Source organism: Apteryx rowi, unplaced genomic scaffold (genome assembly GCF_003343035.1).
Source record: "Apteryx rowi isolate R43461 unplaced genomic scaffold, aptRow1 scaffold_235, whole genome shotgun sequence".
NCBI classification, from domain to species: Eukaryota; Metazoa; Chordata; class Aves; order Apterygiformes; family Apterygidae; genus Apteryx; species Apteryx rowi.
The window spans coordinates 277,817-297,256 of NW_020448697.1; the positions used below are offsets into that span (position 1 = coordinate 277,817).

Genomic DNA, 19,440 nt, shown 5'->3' on the forward strand with positions numbered 1-19,440 from the left:
GTAAATCACTGAGGTCCTACTCACCTTTCTTTGTCACCTCATGGTCCGTCAGCTAACTACATCTCAGATTCCAGCATTTGGCGCACAAATTGCCTCAGAATGAGAACTGACATTAATTGTGAATAGAATTAGGATTCCAAACCTTGTGCAGTTTATGGAGTATTTCCATTTTTATGTTGATGCATTTTAAAATAATCCTAGAGATTCTTTTTTATAATCAGTCCACTTGCCAAAGCTTTGTTTGGTTATTTTTTATAAAGGATAGCTGAAAGCTTTTTTATCGCATTTGCTTTATTCTACAATCTTTATTCTAGACCCACAGCATGATTCTGCTAATTACCATTGATTAGAAAACAGCTGGCCAATTAACCCTAATAGGGAGCCAACAGTTTGACAGCACTGCATGTCCTCCAAAAGGTAGAGAGAATTTATTGTTAGTTTCAGGCAATTAGCAAGGGGCTGGCAAAGCTCATAATTGCCTAAAAGCTAAATGTTCCAGAACCACTGAGATAATTTATTGCATCAATTAAAACAGATGATTGGATATCTATAAGTAGATTTAAAGCTGGTAAACAATCTTCTAGCTATTATGGAGTAGAGTCAGGAATTAGTTGAAGGAGAAAGCCTAGTAGGCTTGTTACTGTTTTGTTTTTTGGGGGGTTCTTTGTTTGTTTTTTATTCATTCAACTGGTGTCTGTTTGTTTGAAATATGGTCTGTCATTAATTGATACTAGTTAAACATAACTAAAAGCTAGCATTGACCTGAAGCAAAAGCATCTGGTAAAGAGTAAGATCTAAAATGGCTTACCTTCCAAAGTGGCTAACTTTTCTAAAAGGCAAAGAGGTCATTATTGCTAATGCTATAATTGCAATATTGACAATCGGTGGGCAGCAACTTTTCTCCTTTTTTATGTTCAGCTGCCCCTGCCATGTTGGGCAGAACCTTATCTATGGGCTGGCTTTCCTAGGAGTTCCTGCACTGATCCTTCTGATTGTTGGTTATGCTCTTAATAACCAGACTTGGAGGCTAGTTACAGGCAAGAGATCTCCTCTTCAGCAAGAGGGTACACGTAATCACTTACTGCAGTGCAAACTGACCTGCTTTGTCTTGTCTAGCATCACCGGGAGAGCACTGGTTGCTCCAGTTACGTGGCTAGCAGTCACCCTGATAAACGGCTCATTTTATGTGTGCGCTGTGAGTGAGTATGTCTCCATGTATTATTTTGGAGGTAATCCTAACATTACTGCTAGCGAACGCAGAAAGATATTGGCTGCATTTCCTTGCAGTCAGTTAGTTCCTCCAGAGCTCAGTAGGGCAAGAGATGAAGTGATTCTCCTCCTCCGATACCAGTCACAAGTGAGTAGCTTATGTTATTTCTGTTGTGAAGCTGTTGCCTGAGGATCTAATGAGAATTAGAGTTAATTCAGTGGACAAAGCATTAGAAATAATGGGATCTGTATCTTCTGCTTTGAGTGCCAAATCTTTGCAAGTTTTGAAGTCTGGCTTGCTCCTGCAAGTGAAACTGAGCTTTAGGTATAGCAAGTTATTATATGTAGTTGTCCCATTTGTTACCTACTGGAGGAAATGTTCTTCCCTGCATAGTATCTTGAGAAGTACCAGCAAGTAAGCCAAAGAGATGTGCAAGAACCTGGGGGGGGGGGGGAATGAAGTTTTTTGATTCAAGAATAAGAAATGTGACTAAGGGTCCCAGATTTTGAGGGCTTCACACTAGCCAAACTAAAATTTTGCTCTTTAAGATGACACTCATCTTTAAAAGCTTATCTAGTGGGTAAATATTAGGGGGAATAATAAGCAGTCGCTTTAAAGAGAAATGGGTATAAACAGGCTATAAGCTAATTTGGGCTAGAAATGAGATGGTTTCTCTGTTACAGACTTCCAAGAATAGTTTTGGAAGCCAAATCCTGAACAAATAATACAACAGGGCTTCACTAAACTTCAAAGAACGCCTTTTTATATAGCTTCCAGCAGTAGGCAGGGCCTGGTTTTGATGACAATAGACCCTTACCAGGCTTATGTCTTGTTAACCTTCTTACTCAGGAAAGATTTTCATATGGATTTTCTTATGCTCAAAAGCTGTCACAGTGGGTATCTTCAGCTGTAATAAATGTACTGTGATACAAGAGACTATGCCAAGAAGCATTAATAGTAAAGTTTTTTCTTTTTTTTAATTTGTTGCTTTTCTTTTTCTGAAGGTGGCTGGCTGGCTTCTGATTGCTGTGGTAGTCATCACTGTTTTCCTGTCTTACTGCCTGGCAAGCTGTTTCTCCCCACTCAGCTTCCTTCATTTCAGATACTGGACCAACTATGTCCACAATGAGCAGGAGCTCTTTGACGAAGCAATGGACCAGCACTCCAGGCTCTACGCCATGCAGCATGTGAGGAAGTTCTTTGGCTTTGCCCCAGGGAGTGAAAATGTGAAGGAAATCCGTATCCCATCCCTTAGAGAGTGGCAAGCCATTTCTGGACTGGCCTTTTTAAAATTAGTGGATGAGGAGCATTATGACTACAGCCTCCTCCATGACTGGGCACTCAAGGATTCTGTAAACAGAAAATACCTGGAGATTGAGACCAGAACTTGACTCTGAGAGCTCTGGGTCCCCACCAACACTTTGCAGAAAGGAACATGTCTACCTCCATACCAGCCCCAAGCTGCTCTGGAACTTTTTGATGCGTTATTACACTGATACCTAAAGTTCACGAACAATTACATCTTGACAGTGTAGTGCTTTAGCATGTTTATAGCCCCCTTTCCTGATTGTGTCTGACTCCTGTGGGATGTGATGGTCTTATGTCTAATCTGGGGTGGGCTGTGTCAGAAAGCAGAGGGCTCCAGTCTGATACTTCTGCAAAAAGGATGAGGATGTGCCCCATCCCTGGGAGAGAAGGTTATTCCCTAAATGCTTTTTTCCTTCCTCTCATTAAAAATATTTAAAAATTAATAGCAAAACCTTGACCCACCCCCTAAATGTGGTGAATGATTAGATGCTATGAGTCTGATCCATTCTGTACACCCTAAGAACAGATACCCAACTTTCTGTCTTAGTGACCCCTAGTGGAAAAGCCTTATTTCTTCCCCTTCTGCAACTCTGTTGTATTGTGTAAATAAAATATATTGAGCTAACCACAAGCTGTATCTGTGGATACAGCAGTATAGGAGAAACATACGGGGAAGCTTCTGCAACAAAGCCCAAGTCTGGATATAGTGATGAGAGAACTCCCAGTCTGGTAAAGAGATAAAATGCCCACTGAGATGCACAAGGCAGAGGGGTGCATAACATAACAGCTGTAAGAGTTTCAGGTTTCCACCTGTGAAGTTAAGTATTTTCTGGCTGAAAGCAAAAACAAGGTCAGTCTCCTGTTCCTTTATATATACTGCAAAATTTGACAGCTCCCACTTGTCCATGTGTTGGCCTACTCTACAAATAGCAACTCACAATGGGAAACAAATCTTACTCTGTGCAGTAAAGTTTGGTTTGCCTGTGAAAAACTTACAATTTATTCTTAACTGCTGTGCCATAAACATCACTGCACTTTAAAACTATGAAATTAGTGAAAGAAGTTTGGATGGAATTTCTTGTGTTTACTCAGTGTAGTTATAATGTGATCTTATGGCATCATATTCTCTCCACACTAACTTTCTAGCACATGCTTTTAATTCCGAGGAGGGAAAAATGCATAACATAACTTTTCCTAACACTTTCTCTATTGTCTTGCTGCACATACAGTGTACACTGCAAATCCATATGCTAGATTATTGCATGCTATCTGTAGTTAAAAATGACCCCAGAGTCTTCAGGTGGGGGAAAAAAAATATTTAGCGCATGCTACTACAGAACGCAGCAGCCAGGAGCATGTTAAAATGCAGGTCTTGCTGAGCATATTTGATCTTGTTTTGAAAAGATTGAAAAAAAGGTGCTTGCTTTTGTTTACAAGCTTAAAACTCAAAATATGCATATGCTGAATAACTGAAATGATACCTGACACATACTTGGGGATTTTTAAGTATTTGTTTTATGATGTATTTCACCTGAATCCTAAGCTTTCCAATAAGTAGAGCTGTATCTTTCATGTGAATTGCTTGGGAAGCAAGTATTTCTGTGTCAACAAATGCAATCTCTAATTTTACTTAAAAATCTGTGTCATTTTAAAAAATAAGACAACAATATGTGTAATCTGGGAAACATACAACTGATTTGTGTATCTGAAAGTTTTGATAAAAAGGCTATGCTATCTTCTTGATACAAATAATAAAAAGCTGGCTGCTGTCATTACTTTCTGTGGGATTTTTCCACCTCCTCACTTTTTTACAATCCCACTACATAATAATGCAATATTTGCAGGTAGTGGAAAACCTTCAACTTCGTTTTATTTCCTGCCAAACTGTAACTTTTAAATAAAACCTCATATTTTCCAGTTATTTCCCTTAATTACTATTTGCCCTGTAATTTTTGTCTTTTATAGTTGATAATTTGTATTTGGAATTTTTTAAATAATAGTTAGAAGTATTAGCTTTATCTGTCATTGTGAAGCAAGCCTGCCAATATTCAAATAGACTATCATCCTGTTAGGCTGTATTATTTATGTAAACTACTAAATACAGCTATAGTGGTATAGATGATTTGGTGTCTTTCCCTTCACTCCTCTTTGATCCCCAAACTGTCACGGGGCGGTATGAAGTAAGGCACAGCTTCCAAAAGAACTTGTGATTACAGAAAATCAACGAGGTTGGTACTGAAGAGTCTAAGCGTGTCTGCTAAAACCTGAGTCACCTTACCCGAGATCAATTTACAATTTCAGTTCACTCACAACCCAGCCGCCGCCATGACACGAAGGCGCGTTCCGTAGAGGGCGCGTGCGCGGGGGGAGGGGCGGGGCTTAGACTTCCCTGCCCCCGCCCACGCGCCCCCGCCCCCCGCCGCGAGGCGGGTCCGAGCGCGCGAAGCCGCCTGCCCATCGCCGCGCGGCCGCCCCCTCCTCAGCCCAAAGGCATCCACCGCAGAGCGATCCACTGGCGGCGCGCGGGGATGGCGCCAGGCGTGCCTAGCCGACGCCCGAGCGAGCGGGTTGGGGGTTGGCGGGGAGGGGAGCGCGTGCGCGTGCCGCGCCGCGCCGGTTGGGAGCGGGGCGGGGCGCGCTGCGCGGGGCGCGCGGCCCATGGCCGTTGGCGGCGAGCGACGATGACCGACTACAGCGAGGAGCAGCGCAACGAGCTGGAGGCCCTGGAGTCCATCTACCCGGACTCCTTCACGGGTGAGCCGCGGCGGGGCGCCGCCCGTAGCCCGGCGCTGCCGGGTCCGCTCCGCCACACGGCCCGGGCCCGTGGCGGGCAGCGCTCGGCGAGCCGGTGCCAGGGAGGAGCGGCCGGCAGCGCTCCTCGGCCAGGGCCCCGCGGCCGACCCACTTCCCCTGCGCTCCGTCTGCTGGGATTTGGCTGGGGCACTGCCTCACTTTCAGCGGCGCAGCCTGAACTCCCTCTTCTCTTCTCTTCTCTTCTCTTCTCTTCTCTTCTCTTCTCTTCTCTTCTCTTCTCTTCTCTTCTCTTCTCTTCTCTTCTCTTCTCTTCTCTTCTCTTTTTGGGGGGGGGTGTCCCTTCAGCCGAGACTTTACGCTTTCTTTCCAGTTGTCCCCGACCGCAGTTTCTACCAAGTTCTTGTAGGTCTGGGGTTGCTCGTGTCCACGATGCTCGTTTAAATGGCACTTAAGTCTGTAGCGCGCCCGCGGCAGCCCGTCACTGCCTCGGATTCCTGTATCTGCACTTGAGCTGTGGCTGGGGCATGGATAATCTTTGGAGAAACTCAGAAAAAGTCGCCTTTAAGCAGGAATTCAGGAATTGGCTTGTGTGTCGACCAGTTTTCCTTTCTCATAACTGCTTCTCACAGTTGAAAAGCGTGGGATGTTTTAGGGTACTTAAAGATGCAGTTTTCTCTGTAAGCRTATTGTCAGTATCTACCTTATTCCATTACAGGCCTGTGATGAGCAAAGGCAAGGTTTGCTTCCCGCTTGTCATATATTATATTGCTAGAGCTTGCATGTGATGGATACATTTGCTCTTCAGATTCTCAAGGTTTGCCTAGATACCATCAAGCTATTAACGATATTTGCCATACTGGCTAATCCACTGTGATTTATGGTGCTCAGCATCCAGGGAATTTAACAGTGAAGAAAATTGCCTTGCATTTTCTGTACCTGCCTGCACAGTACCTACTCTGCACTAAGTCCCATCGTCTCTTATTTAGCAGTAACTTCATCGCACAGACTTTACCCACTAGATTTGTCCACTGCTATCGCCTAGAAATCTGCCTGGGTTCTTCAGTTTTATGTTAAAGGTATATGAATTGATCACTGATGGCTAAGGATGCTGAGTCACTGATTGTAATATACTTTTGTACAACCAGTTTCAATGCTTACTCAGAGTTACTGTTCATTCCTGCAGTGCTCTTGTGCCCAAAGAGGGAGGGAGAAAAAAAGATTGTTATAATACATTAGCAATTGGGCAAGATTTGATTCATACTGTTAGGTCATACATACTAGATTCCAAATAAACAGTTTTCAGCACAGGTTTTGACAATGATACAAAGTAGTCCTTATGCAAGGATGTGGTCCGCAGCCCAGAATTTTGCAGTGAGATGCAGTCATCTAGTCTGTGAAACTGTAGATCATAGGGCTCACCCTTTGTGTGGCCCTGCAAAATTATTACTTTCCACTTGTCCCTCTTCTAGCTGCCTCATTTATGCAATTTCATTCTAGTGCAGTACTTGGATAGTTTAAAAAAAAAAAAAAAAACCTTGATGAACCTGGTGGCTCATGGATTAAATTTTTGTATTGACTGTTTACAATCCCTCTTTCTTTTAGGTTGCTTCCAGACCTGAATTGTAGACACTGGAAAGAAAGCATTATGTATCCCTTTTTGTTTTAAGAAGCACTTGTTACTTTAAGTTGTCCTAAATATAGAAATAAGAGCAAATATACTGTAAAAATAGTCTAGGGTTAAGAGTACACTGGATACTCATCATACCTATCTAGCACAATCAAGCGTATTATCTTGGTGGGGGAGGGGGAGTTTGCACACATTCTGTATCCTAACATTTAGTGGTATGTAAATTTGCACTATATTTGTCTTTTGGTGGAGAAACTTTTTGTGTATTGTTGATGCTATATGCTATTATACAAAACACTCTAAGTGTCACATCATACAGAAAATAGTTGTTAATAGAAAAGTATTTATTAAATAGGGGGAAAAGGCCCTTAACATTGTATTAAAAAGCTACCTTGCCTCATTAGTCCTACAGAAATTCAGGTTTAATGAAATGAAAAAGTGATTTTCTGTTTTAAGGAATCTCAATCTCTCTCTCCCTCTCTCTCTTCTTCCCCCTCCCCCCAACAGTATTGTCAGAAAAGCCAGCGACTTTCACAATCACTGTGACATCTGAAGCAGGAGAAAATGATGAAAGTAAGTTGATTGTGGCTTAAAAAATATATAGGAGGGAAGACCGTTCTGTTGTAACTTTCAAAATTGTAATCACTGTTTCAAAGTATACCTCCATATACCTGTGCACTATTTTCTGAAGTGTATCTCCACTTGAAATATCTTGTATTTATTATGTTTATGCTGCTCTAGGAAATCTTGATGCTGTCTTGCAAGGACTGGTTAAGGTCCTTCCTTTTAGTCTAGAGAGGTGTAGATCTTGGGCACGATGTTTTTCACATAAGTACAAGGAGCAGTGTTAGAAACCTGCCTAAAATGTTCAAACTGGCTCCAGAACTGTTGGTCTCTGTTTCATCCTTGTTCTTTCCAGGATGACCTATGACTGTTGCCATAAACTGTTGATTTAGTTAGTGTTGTGGACAAGTTTCTGAAAACTAAAATAACTATTTAGGGCTATTAAACTATGCTTATCAGTGCTTCATGATTGAAAGGGAATAGGGATATTCTTTCTAAGATGGTGTTATTCTCTTATAAAAAGGTAAAAGTAAGCTCAAAATCAGTAAGGGGGACAGTTTATGTAATATAGAGAAATAAAGATTCTGAACTAGTCTAGGATAAGGTGCTGCATGTGCAGAAAGCTCTTTATCATCAAGTGATGTATGTGTTCAACATATCTTTTGCTTACAGACTGGCTGATTGTAGTTCACTGTGTCCCTATAATGTTCCTGATAGGGGCCATCAGCACCCAGTGCTATATCATAGAAAGGCTATATGGTACCCTGAAATACTTTTGACAGTCTGGCATGTCCAAATATGCTTTAGCTCTTAGGACAGAAGACATGTGCATTCAGAATTTTAATCCTTTACACAAGCGAGTTCAACTGGTAGCCGAACTCCATATGTCTTCTACATGAACCTTGTAGTTCATTGTGCCCTCAGAGATGTGTATGTGCATGTATCTAGAATTGTCTCAGCTGGGATAGAGCTGAATAGCTATGTACCTAGTTTCTGCATAAGCCTAATTCAGTAACCAAGAATTAGTTATATCTCCACTTGAGCCCTTTGAGGGACATGATCCAGCAGACATTCCCCAGAAAGTGATAGTTCTGGTGATCTGTGTTCATTTTACAAAAATGTTGAAGCGGACCCCTCCTTTAGTGCAAATACCTAAGCTCTGGTCTGTGGGGTTGTGCTCTCTCTTGCTGCTTCTGTTTTCTGATTTTCTGACTCTCAAATTCTTTACAGTGCAGCTTCAAAAAGAATAGTTGTCACCATCCCTGTAGTAGCTTACAACCGTGTTGTTAGGTGATCTTCTAGCAATTTCATGCACACCAGCCATATGGGAGAGTTGAATCTGTGTATCACACTTGGGCAAATAGGTGGCTCCTAAGGAACAGTTCCTGAATGAAGAGCTATAGGTCCCAAGTCCCTCCATAAACATTTAGTAACTTTGTACCTGTTTCAAATAATTGTATGGGCTTGTTGTAAGCAAGCCTCACTCCAGGTAAGCTTGAGAGCTGCTGTTCTGAGTTACTGTTAAAAGGAAGAAACTGCCACTGTTTCCTTCAGTTTTAAAGGAACAAGCCCTGCTCAGAACTGGTCTCTGTTCTGAGTAGACTGCTGGGCAGCCAGAGCTGTGAGTCCTGAACTGAAGGAAGCTTTCTCCCTGGTATTCTGGGCAGGATATGTGAAGGGATGGAATATGATTCTTTTCGATGTTGTTTCCCTGTTATCCTAGCATTGAGTGGCTTCATGTTGAGTGTGTTCTCCTTAGGCAGTTCTCCTCTCTACTTAATAACAATTACTGGATACTGTGTGCTTGTCATATGCTGTATGTGAAGTCCTGGTGCCTGACACAGTGGTTGAAACTCCAGCCAGGTGTCCAGAGTTTAAAGCGTTAATATGCTGAGGTTTTCTCTAGATCTGTTTGTTAGGACTGCCTCCTTTTCTCCAGCTTTAAGTGGGGTGGGGGATTAAAAAGAGATTATTGCTCAAGGACCAACCACATCACATAAAGTTTTCCAGATTTTCCAAAGTCCTTTCAGACATGAATAGTTAGTAACAGTAAAGTTCACCCTTACATAAACTATCTTAATTTCTCACTGCTGTTCATATGTTTAAATCAGTTCATGTAGTTTTAACCTCTGTGTAAGATGATTGCTCCTTTAAGACATTTTTTTTTCTATTTTAAAATCTTTTGTTTTTTATTAGGCTGCTGATGCAATAGAAAAATAAACAGTTAAAATTATAAAGTTATCATAAGAATATGGCTTTTTTGTCCTGTAGCTGTCCAGACAACTCTTAAATTTACCTATAGAGAAAAATATCCTGATGAAACTCCACTTTATGAAATAGTCTCCCAGGAAAATCTCGAAGATAATGATGTCACAGACATAATAAAACTACTAGAAAAACAGGTAAGGAAAATGAAGTATCTCAGTTCTTCCTGATATCACTTCACATTTCATTGTCCAGGATTTATCCCTCTAGTCCATTGTTTTCTGAGGTATGTCCTACTGATCTGAAATATATTCCCTACTGTAGGGACTCACTTTGATTTTTGAGCTTGGTACATTCAAATTACAGATCTGCTTTTGTGGTTGTTATGATAAATAGTGCATTATTATATCTTCAGGAATTATTTTGTTAATATCCTATGTGAACACTTCAACATGAAATAATTTCACAGAATCCCAGAATGGTGATTGGGTTGGAAGGCRCCTCTGGAGATCACTTGGTCCAACTCCCCTGCTCAGTCAGGGTCAGCTAGAGCAGGTTGCCTGGGACCATGTCCAGTTGGGTTTTCAATATCTCCAAGGATGGAGAATCCACAACCTCTCTGGGCAACTTGTGCCAGTGCTCAGTCACCCTCACAGTAAAGAAGGGTTTTCTTGTGTTCTTGTGCTTCATTGCCTCTGATCTTGTCACTGGGCAGCACTGAGAAGAGTCTGGCCCCATCCTCTTTACACCCTCTCTTCAGATACTTATACACGCTGATCAGATCCCCCCTAAGTCTTCTGTTCTCCAGGCTGAACAGTCCCAGCTCTCTCAGCCTGTCCTCGTATGAGAGATGCTCCAGTCCCTTAATCATCTTTGCAGCCTTTCGCTGGAATCCCTCCAATAAATCCATGTCTCTCTCTTTTTTCTTTTTTTTTTTCCCTTAATTGGGGAGCCCAGCACTGGACACAGCACTCCAGATGTGGCCTCACCAGCACTCCCCTCAGCAGAGGGGAAGGATCACCTTTCTCAACCTGCTAGCAATGCTCTGCCTAATGTAGTACTGTTGGCCTTTTTTTGCTGCAAGAGCACATTGCTGGCTCATGATCAATGAGTTGTCCAGTAGGACCTCAAGGTCCTTCTCTGCAAAGCTGCTTTCCAGCTGTCAGCCCACTGCCTGTACTGGTGCCTGGGCTTATTCTTCTCCGGGTGCAGGACTTCGCACTTCATTTTGTTGAAATTCATGAGGTTCCTCTCTGCCCATCTCTCCAGCCTGTCAAGGTCTCTCTGAATGGCAGTACAACCCTCTGGTGTATCAGCCACTCCTCCCAGTTTTGTATCATCAAGAAGCTTGCTGAGAGTATGTTCAGTCTGATCATCCAGGTCATTAATGAAGGTGTTAAACTGTTTTGGCCCCAGTATCAACCACTGAGGCACACCACTAGCAGCCGGTCTCCAGCTGGACTTAATGCCACTGATGACAACCATCAAAGCCCGGCAGTTCAGCCAGTTTTCAGTCCACCTTTCTGACCAAGTATCTAGCCCATATTTCATCAGCTTGTCTGAGGATGTTATGAGAGACAGTGTCAAGAGCCTTACTAAAGTCAAGATAAAGAACATACACTGCTCTCCCTTCATCCACCAAGACAGTCTTCTCATTACAGGAGGCTATCAGGTTGGTTAGGCATGATTTCCCCATTGTAAATCTATAATGACTGCTCCCAGTCACCTTCCTGTCCTTCATGTGTCTGGAAATAGTATCCAGGTTTAGTTGCTCCATCACCGTCCCAGGGATCGAAGTAAGGCTGACTGGCCTATAGTTTCCCATGTCCTCCTTCTTGAAGATAGGAGTGACATTTGCTTTCTTCCAGTTTTCCTTTAGAAGCATGCATTAATGAGATAAACAAAATAGAGATAATTCAGGGCGCACAGATATAATGATGAAATGGAAGAGCTCTAGGGCTTCCCCTCTTTTGCAATTCTAGCTTAACATGAATTCATTCAACTGTGTTATAATATTTGTGGAAATAAGCTCAGACAAATAAGTTCAGACAAAATTAAAAGTACTACATCAGCCTTCTTTTTTTTTTTCCAAATAGTTATGTTACTAGAAAGATCTTTCAACCATTGGGACTAGTGACTATGCATTGTGAAAGAATGTGTACGAAACACCTGTTCGGATTCAGAAATTCTTTACAAGTCCTCCCTGCCTTAATATAGCATATTCTGTTCTACAGATATGTTTCTTCTTTTCAATTTACAATGCTTTCTATAACCTTCCTTCCAACAACTGATTTTTTTTTTTTTCTTTCCATGGGAAACTGTCCCACTTCAAAGGAACGTGTATATGGGATTAAAGAGTAAGCTATTCAAAAGAAGAGAGGCTCTGAGCGTCTGCTGTCTCTAAGATCTATGGTATTCAGATCTTGGAGTTGTGATCCTACTGTAGACTTGTTTTATTCATGGAAAAAGCCTTCCTGAAGTCTAGAAGATGTTGATAATCTGAACACAGAAATCATTGTTAGTGCTTTGCTGCCCACCCGTTTCAGGCTCATTTTGACTTGGATTTGACAGTGAGCTTTTGAAACTGGTGCAAAGTGCCTCAGTTGTGCTATTTACATTGGCACAGCATCATGCTTTCCAAACAGATGTATTCATTCAGTTACTGAAGGCTTGAGGTTCTACTTCTGTTTGATGCTGCCTTCTTTATGTTGCAGGCAGAAGAAAATTTGGGAATGGTAATGATTTTCACTCTAGTCTCAGCAGTACAGGAGAAATTAAATGAAATAGTGGATCAAATAAAAACACGAAGAGAAGAGGAAAAGAAACAGAAAGAACGAGAAGCAGAAGAAGAAGAAAAAGTATGTAAAACACTGTTTTCAACTAAAAATTTCCCCCTTTTTTCCTGCACAGGTTTGATGCAGTTGCATTGAGAGAGGAACAGCTAGCCCAAAGTTGATATAATTAGAACTTGAGAACTTGAAGATTCTCTGGGGCACTTTAGTGATTTTTTTTTTTTTAACTTTTTAAAGCAGTCTTTTCAGAGGTTTATTGCATGTTCACAATTACTTCTAGCATTATTTCGAAAGCCTGGGTCAGGGATATTCCCCCAGTGAAAATGGAGTTGCAGTAGCCAGTCCATTGTTTGAAGTGCCGAGAGGGGATGGGGAGCAAAAAGGGCTAGAATATGCCACGCTGTGCAAAGGCTGCTCTTGCTCTGAGGAAGCCTCTCTTCCTTGGTTGACTGACTGGATAGGGTGGAAGCAGGTCCCACTGCTTGTCCCATCCTCTACAGTCTTCAGGACCTGGTATTCTCTCCCTACTCGCCATGTGGTTTTCCATCCATGGGATGCACTATAGTAAATATAACTACTGAGTCTTTATTTTTCTTCCTCAAAAATAGCTAGAGAGTGGTGGGACTTGGAAGGTTCAGAATTTCTGAAAATGTCAGAAAAGTGGTAAAAAAAACAACCCAACTCAACCAAACCTTTCTTTTCTCTGCTGACAAGACAGAAAAATTGAAGTACTTTAATAGAAAATGTTTCAGTTTAGATTATAAATAGGAGCTGCTGCCTACCTATGGATAACCTGTATTAGTGATATATTACTAACAATATTACTAACAATTGCACTGGAGGTCCAAAAGTAGTAATATGGGATTTTCTGTAATAATTTCCACCTTAGCCCCATGACAAAAAAGTCAAGAATATGTGCTTTTTGTATGCTCTCTTGTGGTGAGGATCAATTTATGAGAGTAATTCACAGCAAGCAGCACTTCTGCAATATTGTAACTTAATGAAGAGAATGCTCATCTTCACTTGTAGCTTTGCCAGCTGATTGTGTTTGTGGCCTTGATTTTTGTTCTTTTTAGCAACGTTTTCATGGCACTCCTGTTACAATTGAGAATTTCCTAAATTGGAAAGCAAAGTTTGATGCAGAACTCCTAGAAATAAAAAGAAAAAAAATGAAAGAAGAAGAACAAGCAGGCAAAAATAAATTAAGTGGTAAGACTTAAACTTTTTCTGAAGTTTTTGCAATGMTATCAGACTATAGTGACAAGTCTAAAATTTATTTTCACACTGAAAGATGATAGTAATAAATAAATTTTAATGCAGTATCAGATTATTGTCCTTATGTCTCGAACTGAAGTCTTGAGTGCTGATGTTAGACTAAGTACAAAGCAGTTACATTCAAGATTTCTGCTGAAATCATTAAGGTTCCTAAACTGTGGTTAAGCTTCTTTACTGGCTTGTGCCAGACAGTGTACCACTTTGACCTGCTGCTGCTGCTGCCGCCGTTGTCCTGGCAGAAATAGTTGGGAATTGTTAAGCAAGAGAAAGAGTCTACATCAGATTTTGGTCTTTATTGCTTTGGCAATAGGACACTGGATCATACAGTGAATTCAGATTATTCTAATGCCTGTTGAAGTTTGGGATGTTGTTGCTGGAGTGAAGCAACACAGGCTGTCTGCTGTATGTGACAAGCTTACGATAAATCTATTGAGAACAGTAGCCTCTGCTCTGATCTTTTGGAGAAGAGCTGTCATTGCAGTGGTTTCAGCAATACTACACTCTGCAGTTCTGAGTTTGTCCAGCAGAAAGCAAACTCTCTATTCTGTGGGCAAAATGTGGGGAAATGACTTTTCTTTTGAGAACCTGCATATAAGAATAAATCTTGGGCAGTATCCCCCAGACTCTCCACAGCTTAGTTTTAGTCCATGAATCTGTTGTGACCTTGGTTCCTTTTTTAACCCAATTACTTGAGAAAACCAAACTTACGTGGTCATGTTTTATCACTGTTATCTTGTTTCCTCCCTTCTCCCAATAGTTTTTGAAACCTGTGACCAGTTTTGATCAAATCTGACAGAGAGATAGAAGTCTTAAAGATAGTAAGTTGCCACTAGTTTCATAAAAAGCTGTACAGAGTAGAGGAGACATTTGATACCGCTCTGAAGGAAATACATTCAGGCATCTACAAAGATGAGATGGTGGAAATCAGGCTTCCTCTAGTTTTTGTGCTCTTAAAATTATTGTTAGCCTGCTGTGTCTATTTATAAGAGTCTAGTTTACAGAATCTCTCCTTTTGCAAAACTAAAAATGGGCTTAATCTCAGGAGTTACCTGTGCAACCCCAGTAGAAGTAAAAAATATCGTGTAAGTTTTACTGTGCATACCAACCACTCTTGTTGGCAGGAGCTTGCATAAGTGATGCAGATGCATACTATTACTTTTTTTGGAAGATGCATCATTTATTTGGAAAAAGTTGTGAGCATTTCCTCCCCCATCTCCCAATTAGAAAGGCTTCACTGTACCTTTTGTGATGTTTTCTTGCACAGATATAGGATCCTGTGACGTTGTTGCCTTATGTTGGCCTATTATTCCTTTCAAAATCCTGCTTGCTAATATGTTTTTCAATTTGTAATTTCTAGGAAAACAGCTATTTGAAATGGATCACAATCTTGACACATCTGACATCCAGTTTTTGGAGGAAGGTAAATATGTATTTGTTTCCACTGTTGAAAGACAGTGGTTTAAAATAGGTCAAAATTCCTAAGCAAAATTTGTGTTACAATTCTGATTAAAAATCTTACCTCAGTATCTGTTTTAAGTTGGAAGATTCTGGGTGAAGTACTGTTTTGAAGGTTGAACAAAAATGATAAAAATTCCCTCCAAAAATTTTTTTTCAAGATCCTAAAGCATATTTATTTTTAGTTTTAAGTTGATAGTATTATTATATATTAATATAATAATATATATTAATATAATGTTATTTGATATTATTTCTCTTGCTTCTATTCAAGTGTTTGGATTGGAAATAAAAAAAAAAATGCAGTTTTCTAATAGCCAGCCTTCTTGCCCCCTATTTCAATCATAGATCTTAAAGTTCTACTTTTTTCTCTGAGTCTCAACACCAGTAATAAACATCTTACAGGTCAAATTAAATGTTATTTACAACTGTGCAACTCAGCTTTTCTTCGTGATTTTGTGCAGGTTTGTCTGACTGTTATCTTACTGAGAAAATTGCCCTGGTCCCAGTTAAAAACGTTACAAGCCTGTGCCAAAAGCTGTTAAACCTGGAAAATTTGTTGAAGAGGAATCAAAATAAATCCACGCATAATCATATACCTAATTCATTTTCTGCACTACTGTAGTATCCTAGTTTAAAATAATGATTTTGTGTTAAGGCAATTGTTTCATGTGACTTTTTATCTACTGCTGTTGTCAAATACACATGCAAAGAAGAGCCCAGAGTTATCTCTGGGTGTAACAATTAAAACAAAATGTGAAGTTAGTTTGTCACGAACATCAGTGAATATACACCTGAAGAAGTGGCAATGTATTTTTATTTGGGGTGGAGGGGAGAAGAGGAGTTTGCGGGGGTTTGGGGTTTGGTTTTTTTACTATAGAACGTAATTTAAACTTGCCCTTCTCCAAAATATTCAGAGTGAAGATGGCCTGTTCATTGAATCTTTAGCTTATTCAAGGGAGGAACAGACCTCTGTATTTTGGTTCTGTGCATGCATTTTTCACATAATGACTTGGGTTTAATGTGTTACCTTTAATCCTGTTACTAATATGTTAACTTTAATCCTTTTTCTATCAGTGATAAAACTCCTGTTCTTTTGCTGGTTTGCATTCTAACATAAATGTAACAGATTAGTATTACTTATTATATTAAACTGCAATTATTAATCTTCACAGCTGAAATGGCATAATGATATTATCTGTCAGCTGGAAATGGTTTTAAAGGCGCTTTCAAAAACAGTGCAAAAACTTATTCAGTGGCCAGAAGATGTCGCTATTGTCACGCACAAATCAAACGACAATAGCTGCGAAGTCTTACCCTTGCTTTATTTTCATCTCTTTCCGAAGAAAATGCGAAAGAATGCARAGCTTCATCTTACTTCTAAAACTTGCAGCCTGAATAGAAGTCTGAAAACTCTTCTTTTTGAAATATTAGTGCTTGTCTTCAATAGTTCTCTGCCCTTCAAATTTGCTTATGAAGAAAATGCTTTTTAAAAAATAATTCTGTCTGTTCTGGTGTTCCTTAGCATGCACTTGTATACACTTAAATACATAACTCTTTGTATTCAGAGCTTTTTGGGGAAACTTGCTTTAAGAATACATTAATATTAATTTTTTTTGTATACATAATTAGTAACAGAGAGAAGCGTATAGAAAACTGTTTCCTAAGAACTGAACAATACAAACTGAATTTAATGTGTGCGAGAGGTTAAAAAAATGAAATTGGAGGTTTAAGCAAGATTGGAGAGACTTAGAATGCTGTTAGACTGAGTATGTAGCAGGCAAGAAGGCTTGAAAGACAAAGAAAAACATAGCGTACGCCTAATGTCCTCTTCTGAGCTAGCCAGATGTTCTTGCATATTGTTGCTCTAGTAATTAGAGCCTTGAACAGTTAATCATGCTGATAATGAATACTTTCATTATTATTTAATGATTACAATATAAATATTTCTATTAATGTTAGACAATATAATGTTATTTGATATTTAAACAAACATTAAGCTATTAACTTTAGAAAGCTGGAGAGAGACATACACACATGCACACACCAATATATATAAATGGTGCATAATGTTTCTTTTAATAAACCATAAAAGTGTTTCTGTGATTGTGGCGGTTGTAACTATTCTGACTTTGAGGTCTAGAGCTCTCATTTTAAAAATAGGTAGGAGAAAGGATTTCTGTTTCTGGGAACTACTACAAACATTAACTTTCATTTTTCCAGTGGATTGTGAGGTCCTATGTCACGTTTCTCTTTACTGGGTTTTTGGTATGAGGAAAAAACTTCACTTTAGCTGTAAAAAGATAAAATATAGTTCTTTTTCCATGCCCTTTGGGTATATAAAAAGCCAAATAAGTTAACAGATTTCTGCATTGAAGAATGAATATAGAACAGTGTTGTGCTTTTTGTTGTTCAGGTACTTTGTTTTCCTGCTTATATGGAAAATAAATTATTTTCTTTTCCTTGCAGCTGGAAACAGCGTGGAGGTTGATGAATCTTTATTCCAAGAAATGGATGATTTAGAGTTGGAAGATGAAGAGGATGACCCTGACTACAACCCTGTTAATTTAGATAGTGATTAGACTTTTTTTGAACTGGATGTGTCATCAGTATGGACATATGTAAGGAAGAGAGGCAGGCAGGAAAGCCACAGCATCTGTGGCTGTGCCTAGAGTGCATTGGTTTTCTTTTTCTTTTTTTTTTTTTAAGAAAAAAGCAAAGTATTTTAAATACAGGAGAATGGTCTTCTGATGACTTTCATCATAAATAAATTGACTTTAATATTTCAGATGAGAAATTTAAGGCATGCTGATCTGTCTGAAAATACACACTTCTATGTCCTCTCCTTTATTTTTTCCTTCCCACTTCAGTAACTGTCCCTTGAAGAGACATGACAACAAGCAAAATGGAAAGATATCAGAGCAAGCACTAAACACACCTGCGCTTGAAGACTGAGCAGCTTTCTGCTGTCTTCCACCTAGGATATATAAGGATATATATGGGCAGTTTCAGTGAATAAAAGGGATCACAAAATATGCAGTTACTTTTTTTTTTCTGTGAAATTCTATAATGCTTCAAAAAATGGTCAGTTCTGGGGCCCCAATCTGTCAGATTCATGAACAGCTGTAAATAGGCAGCGCTAGTCACCTTTTAATAAGGCACAGCCTTCTTAAATTAAATGGAAACCATTTGTCTATTACTAGAGTAAAATCTCTGTCATGATAAGGATAATAGTTTCAAAACCACTAGTTCAATTTTGCAGGGAAAAAAATCTGAATGAGATGAAGTCCTCTTAAAAAGTTTGGTTGATTTGTTTACAAAGGATTTTTTGTTTGTTTTCTCCTTTGGAACTTGTGCATCAATTAATTTTGATGCAAAGAAGACCCTACAAAAATTGATTTGCTTTTGGCTTTAATAAGACTTTGTCTGAGAACAGACTATGTGAACACACTGTCAGTGGAGGGTATGATTCCTATTACTAGCCAGTGAAAGTGAAAATTCAGAATATAATATCAGGGTTTATAGAGTGCATGTAGATTTGAATGTAATGGGAGTTGTTTTAAAAGCATGTTGTTGGCAGCCTGTGTAAGTCTTAGTGTGACATCTAGTACAGGTGCTAACCAACTTGTGATTTTTAACCATTTTAAAGAGTTGCTTGTGGAGCTAATAGTTTGATGTTAGACTCCTCCCACTCTTGCCATCTCCAAAAAAACAAGCCCTGCAAGAACTGCATTGGTGATCACACAGGCTGTGTTTGGCAACACAATGATACATCAGCTAGAAGGCTGATAATATGGATGAAGGTTTCAAAAGACACCTCTCCAAATAGAGAACCAGCAGGCACATCAGTGATGGAAAAAACTGTGTGCTGAATTTTAAAATGCTTTAGTATGATTGCCTTAAGTGGTTAGGATTGAATCTTTGAAAACAGGATTGCACTAAAGCATCACAGTGCTTACAGGGAAAACAAATTTATGAACTTTAATGTTTGGAATTCCCATATTCAAGATGACAGCTTTCATCCCAGAAATAATTTAATGATGTGTACCATTTTTTCTGCTCCTATAGCTCTGGAAATTGTCCACTTAGAATGATCGTATTTAATATGTTTCAGTTTCTTTTGTATTAAAGAGGAATAAACATGGGTTTCTAGTAGATGAAGTAAGTGTTAAAGTAGCCTGTAAATAGTTTTATAAATTAACCATGTCCCTTTGTTCCTCCCCTCCTCTATTTGATCTCTTTAATTTTGG

The 19,440-nt window shown here is 39.6% G+C and overlaps 3 protein-coding genes across 10 annotated transcripts in view; 2 read left to right on the forward strand and 1 right to left on the reverse strand.

The window, feature by feature from the left end:
* Positions 1–4,875, reverse strand: part of TRAPPC3L (trafficking protein particle complex 3 like) — a 32,829-nt gene extending 27,954 nt beyond the window's left edge. The window contains exons 1-2 of one of the 6 annotated variants that reach the window (XM_026065959.1): positions 4,797–4,857; positions 25–106 (exon numbers count right to left, since the gene is read on the reverse strand). The gene's annotated coding sequence lies outside the window, so the exon portion shown is untranslated. Of the gene's footprint in view, positions 1–24; positions 107–1,098; positions 1,178–4,796 lie in introns of those variants that run through there. The other 5 variants (XM_026065962.1, XM_026065965.1, XM_026065963.1 and 2 more) reach the window with 5 other exon arrangements.
* Positions 113–4,776, forward strand: CALHM4 (calcium homeostasis modulator family member 4). Its single transcript, XM_026065966.1, has 2 exons — positions 113–1,357; positions 2,215–4,776. The coding sequence occupies exons 1-2, from the start codon at positions 800–802 to the stop codon at positions 2,599–2,601; spliced, it is 945 nt and encodes a 314-aa protein (XP_025921751.1). The 5' UTR covers positions 113–799; the 3' UTR covers positions 2,602–4,776.
* A 69-nt stretch (positions 4,876–4,944) lies between the features above and the next one.
* RWDD1 (RWD domain containing 1) lies at positions 4,945–17,978 on the forward strand. Of its 3 annotated transcripts, none has more exons than XM_026065971.1 (7): positions 4,945–5,272; positions 7,407–7,472; positions 9,735–9,865; positions 12,383–12,526; positions 13,537–13,669; positions 15,093–15,155; positions 15,655–15,987. In XM_026065971.1, exons 1-7 carry the CDS (start codon positions 5,047–5,049, stop codon positions 15,813–15,815), a joined length of 924 nt encoding a protein of 307 aa, XP_025921756.1. In that variant the 5' UTR covers positions 4,945–5,046; the 3' UTR covers positions 15,816–15,987. The 3 variants fall into 3 exon arrangements, with proteins under 3 accessions (XP_025921756.1, XP_025921758.1, XP_025921757.1); XM_026065972.1 differs by lacking the exon at positions 15,655–15,987 and adding an exon at positions 17,660–17,978 and having other exon boundaries at positions 5,127–5,272; XM_026065973.1 differs by lacking the exon at positions 13,537–13,669 and having other exon boundaries at positions 15,655–15,791.
* Positions 17,979–19,440: the final 1,462 nt, after the last annotated feature.

Coding starts and splice junctions, on each gene's coding strand:
- RWDD1 (XM_026065971.1), top strand. CDS start 5,047: ATGGCGCCAGGCGTGCCTAGCCGACGCCCGAGCGAGCGGGTTGGGGGT. Junction 9,866..12,382: donor TAAAACTACTAGAAAAACAG/GTAAGGAAAATG, acceptor TTTATGTTGCAG/GCAGAAGAAAATTTGGGAAT. Junction 15,156..15,654: donor CATCCAGTTTTTGGAGGAAG/GTAAATATGTAT, acceptor GATTTTGTGCAG/GTTTGTCTGACTGTTATCTT.
- CALHM4 (XM_026065966.1), top strand. CDS start 800: ATGGCTTACCTTCCAAAGTGGCTAACTTTTCTAAAAGGCAAAGAGGTC. Junction 1,358..2,214: donor TCCTCCGATACCAGTCACAA/GTGAGTAGCTTA, acceptor CTTTTTCTGAAG/GTGGCTGGCTGGCTTCTGAT.